General features: G+C 29.2%; 1 protein-coding gene across 1 annotated transcript in view; it reads left to right on the forward strand.

The window, feature by feature from the left end:
• LOC108756381 (fatty-acid amide hydrolase 2-like) overlaps positions 1-5,390 on the forward strand; it is a 25,460-nt gene continuing 20,070 nt past the window's right edge. The window contains exons 1-2 of the mRNA XM_018500136.1: positions 1-107; positions 1,218-1,426. Of these exons, the coding sequence (XP_018355638.1) occupies positions 84-107; positions 1,218-1,426 (233 nt within the window). The 5' untranslated portion in view covers positions 1-83. The remainder of the gene's footprint in view (positions 108-1,217; positions 1,427-5,390) is intronic.

Here is a 5,390-nt window from a genome sequence, read left to right on the forward strand (position 1 = left end):
TTTGAGAGTATTCAACGTGTTCGATCAATTTTGCGTAATTTGAAATAAATTTTGTTGAGATTTTTCGCTGATTTCGCGAAACTATGTGCACTTCCGTAAAAAATAAGGTAAATTCAAAGATTTCCTATATGATATTGATATAATTACGCTAATTATATAGCTTCATTCTAATGTGCACTCAAATCGCCGAATATATAATTTTCATAATTTGTGAAAATCGATTTTACAAAAGATGATTTGCATTTTTTGATAATTATTGAATTTAACTTAATTATTTGCGATGTTGATAAAATTAGGTTTGTTCGACGTATTTTTGTACAAAATGAAGGAATCTAGCAAAAGAAGTCGCTCTGCCCCGCGAACCGAGATATTAATTATTGAAGTTTACAGATATTCAGGTTAAGAAATCTGTCACATTGACGGCATAGAGGAACATGAGAACATATAAGTGAGGCTAGAATAACTATTTTCTGCTTCAAAAAATTACACAAGTTCTCTGCTTTAAAAACACCATTTTTTTGTATAATTTTTGTTTTTACATCAGAGAATTTGTCAGATTTTTGGTCAGATTTTTTTGCTTTCTGCTTTAAAAATACTAATTCTCTTTAAAAAAACATTCTTTGCTTTAAAAACAAAATTTTCTACTATAAAAACAAAAATTATATAGAAAATAATTTGTTTTTAAGGTAAAGATTTGTATTTATAAAACGAAGTTTGTGTAATCTCTATACCATCAATGTGACAGTTTTTCTAATCTGAATATCTTTCAACTTTAACAATGAATGTCTCGGTTCGCGGGACAGAGCGACACTTGTCAGATTCGTTCATTGCGTGCAAAAACGCATCGAATGAGCCTAATTTTATCAACATCTGAGATAAAGAAACTAAACTCAATAATTACTTTAACTAATATTCTTAAGGCTTCCACGAGTGCTTTCTATATAAAGATTATGCGTTTTGCGGGTTGGAATAGCAATTTTTGGATTGCCCTGATAAAGTGGACTGCAAGGTTCATAAAACATTGGCATTCCAAGAATGGATCTGAACATGGAGACAACTCACGAAACGCATAATTACCTTAATTTTTAAATATTAAATGTACTAATCTGTTTTATCTTTGATAAAATCTATAATTTTTTTATCATGAGTTTATATAAACATTTACAATATACATAAATATTTTTACAATATCTTAATATACTATAATTTGTATATAGGATCCTCCACAATGCCAGGATATGTTGCATTTTGCAAAAAAGTGGTGCTGGAATTTTTTTCGATGTATGATTATACACCTGCATTTTATCTTCGATAGTATTGTAGACTTTGCCTTTGGCATATACTATGATAAGAAAGCAAAGAAGGTACCACCAGTGAAGAATAAGCTGTTATTAGAAAGTGCTGTTTCCTTAGCAGAAAAAATTAGGTAGGACAGTTATTGATTCTTTACTTCAATTATCATTAAAGCATATATTTATTGCCATGTTATTCATATATAAATGATATTTAAGGTCCTATTCTATAATCCTTAACACTATTTATTGTTGAACAATTGTCATTAATTTAGAATTTTTCTTATTTTATGATAACAAAACAAAATTATCATAATCTCTATATCTAGAAAAATATTGTTGAATCTATAATAATTTTGTTATCATTTTATTGTTAATATATTATATAAATAACAATTATTATCTATAGAAGTGAAAAAATTGTTCATTAACGACTATCATTTAATATCTATAATTTAATAATAATATCGTTAAAAAATTATAGAATGGTTTATTTTATTAATTTATCAAATATATATCTTCTCTCATAATTTATTTTTTTACTTTGTAATAAAATATCATTAAATGATAGAAATTCTTATGATAATTTGATATCGTTTGAATTTAAATGATAGGATGTTTTCTAAAATAATGAATGTCATTTGTATGTGAATGAATAGGTAACAATATGTTAAAGATTTATAATTTGAAATAGAACTGAAGAGAGAATAATTCTAATTAAGTATGGAAAATTCCTATTTTTGGTTGAAGTAAATGCTTAAATGCTATAACTATTTAGTGTAAATAACTATTTAGCTTAAATGTTATAACTATTTAGTGTAAATTTATGTACATTTCTGATTCCACAAACCATGCACTAAAATGCTTTTTCAGACTTCTTTCAGACTAAACACATTCATGCACAGAACCAGAACAGTAATATCCTGATAAAAAATTTGTTATACATGAATATACAGGACATATGAATGTCCCAAAATAATCGCCAAATATTTCATAGGCAGGTAGAATCATGGTAGAAGAATTACATAGTGTGCTCAGTTTGCAAGCATAAAGTGGTACTGAATCTTTCCTCGTGCAAGAAAAGATTCAGTACCGACTTCTCATGACGCGAAACAGGTCGATATTCATAGTCGATTCTTACATTTAAGACTGTCGTAATCAATCTTAAGATGTTGTAAGTCAATCTGAGGACTGTATTAACGTCTTAAGACGTTATATTTAAGATGGTTTTAAAATAAAAACGGACTAAAATGAATACCGCCCCATGTTTCGCGTTTTACAGTTGTAGGCCTTGCGGAACGAGAAATAGAGAAACGACTGAGTGACGCTTGCAAACTGAGCACATTGAGTGCATTCAGAAGCAACGACCGCTCACTGAGCGCTCACTGAGCAAAAAAGGGATTAATCTATTATTAATATGTTTATTTATTATAATTCGTAACGTAGTATAACTTTATCTCTATAGATAATCCTTAATATCATATAATCCTTTCTTACTTGTTTATTACTGTTTATTATTTCTATAAAAATGCCGTGTTTAGGTCGTAAGGTTATGTAGCGCTCAGTGAGTGGTGCAGCGTAATTTTAAGTCGCTCCATCGCTCACTGAGAGCTATATAACCTTATGACCTAAACACGGCATTAGAGAAATAATAAACAGTAATAAATAAATAAGAAAGATGATATTAAGAATTATCTATAGTAGATAAAATATAGGACACTGTAATCCTTCAATCATGGTTCTATCTGCCTATGAAATATTTGGCGATTATTTTGGGACACCCCTGTATATTCATGTCCAACAAATTTTTTATCAGAATACTATTGTCCTAATTCTGTGCGTGAATGTGTTTAAGTCTGAAAAAGCAATTTTTAGTGTATGGTTTGTGGAATCAGAAATGTACATAAATTTACACTAAATAGTTATAGCATTGGTAGACTGCGCACGTAGAGGCGACGCGGAGCAAAAGTAGGCGTGGTTTGGCAAAACTGAACACACCATGTAATCCTTCCACCATGGGTAGAACGGACTAAACTGAGTCGAAAAGTATCTGTACCATTTTGCAATTTTTGCAATAGTTTACAAGATATTAATTACTAAAAATTACCGAAAATTAGTCTTCAATAATTTTTTACTCAAATACTATCAACTTTACAGAAAAACTGTAAAAATTGTTTATTTTCTTTTCATAGAACTCTAAGAATTTTTTCAGAATTTTTTCAGAATTTTTTAATACCGTATTTTCTCATGTTGGTAAAAATAAGAAAATACAGTACTATACAATTGATAAAAAATTCTGAAAAAATTCTTAAAACTCTATGAGAAGAAAATAAACAATTTTTGTCTCTTGCAGTTTTTCTGTAAAGTTATAGTATTTGAGAAAAAAATTGTTGAAAATCAATTTTCGACAATTTTTAGTAATTATTATATATTTTTAATATTTTGTTAACTATTGCGAAAATTGCAATGGTACAGGACTTTTCGACTCAGTTTAGTCCGCTCTACTTGCCCATGAAATATTTGGCGATTATTTTAGGACTGTGTATAAATATGTATAAACAAATTTAAGGCACGCATAAATATTCATAAATATATATAATTATACATGAAATATGTTCATACATCTTTCTTTCTTTTATAAAATTATTTTTTACTGTTAAAAATAATAATAATAATATTGTTGCACTCGCGAAGTTGTGTAATAATTATAATTATTACACAACTTAGAGAATGAATTCTTTATTGACAAATATCAGAGATTCACAACAAAGCAACAGAACATAAAATGTGACGTCAGCGGGAAGCTCTTCTTCTGTCTTCATGATCCATAACGGACTCGATTTAGGGGAAACTCTAGCGCGGTGCAACAATATTGAGAAAACATCTAAAATAGTTAATGGAACAATTTTCGTATTATTTGTTTTAGAAAAAAATAAAGTTTAAAAAAATGAAAGTTTGAAAAAAATTTCATACATAACTATGTATAATTTTATATATAATTATATATGAGGAATTCTTTTATATTTTTCCAAATTTGATTTTTTCTGAAACAAATGTTGGAATGCGTATGTGTTTATGATCTACAGGCGTATCAAGTTAAATGGAGTTAGAGTTAAGCCCCAGACACAATGCGAAGAAATAGCGATAACGATAGAAATTACACGATTTTAATCTATCAGAAACTGTCTAATCTGATGTATTCGATTTCTGATAGGTTGGAAGTGTATTATTTCTATCGTTATCGCTATGGGATGTTGAAGTGGTCAAATTTATCGGGATTTCGCAGATATAAATCTCCGAATTTATTGAACGGAATCAAAAATTCTTTTACAGGATTAAAGTAGACGTAAATTTGGGAGTGCTGCAATAGACTTTATACTAAAATCGTCGAAAACATTTTTTTTACTCGTAGAGCTGTCATCTGAAGTAGATATTTCCTTAATGCAAAAATTTTATAATTCGTATCAATCACACGATAGTGCACCACTCAACGCGTGACGTGCACAAACAATACTGAGTTTATGAAACTAAGATTAAAAGCTTCAGAAAAAAGGTTTATATCCATCGGTAAATAACGTGTATATGAACGCTGAGCTATAGTATTATATATATTATACATTAGCGCAACTCTCCTGATTTTGTTGGCCAAAATGGAATGCGCATGCGCGAAATAAATAAATTGCTCAGTAACGCCATCTAAACTTCTATCTTCTCTCTTTTTCTGTTCTCTCTTTCAGGGCCATTTAAATGTTCGAGTAGCTGAAATACGAATCAAAGAAAGAGATAGAAGAAAAGAGAATCATGATTAGTTTAATTTAATTAGTTTAATTTAGTTTATTGCGAAGTTCTATGAGAAAGACTACATGCTAACAGAGTAATAGACATAGAATATGGTACAATAGACTCTAGTAGACATAACATAAAATAAAATACAATACAATAGTCATTAGTAGCTTGCAAATAGTTAGGTCAGCAAAATTGCTGTTACAAAGCCTATCAGCAACAAAACCGGTAATAAGACAACAATGCAATGAGAGGTGAACCATTAACTGAAATCATACACACGTACATATATTCACGCGCGCGCGCACACACACA

Source organism: Trachymyrmex septentrionalis, unplaced genomic scaffold (genome assembly GCF_001594115.1).
Source record: "Trachymyrmex septentrionalis isolate Tsep2-gDNA-1 unplaced genomic scaffold, Tsep1.0 scaffold126, whole genome shotgun sequence".
NCBI classification, from domain to species: Eukaryota; Metazoa; Arthropoda; class Insecta; order Hymenoptera; family Formicidae; genus Trachymyrmex; species Trachymyrmex septentrionalis.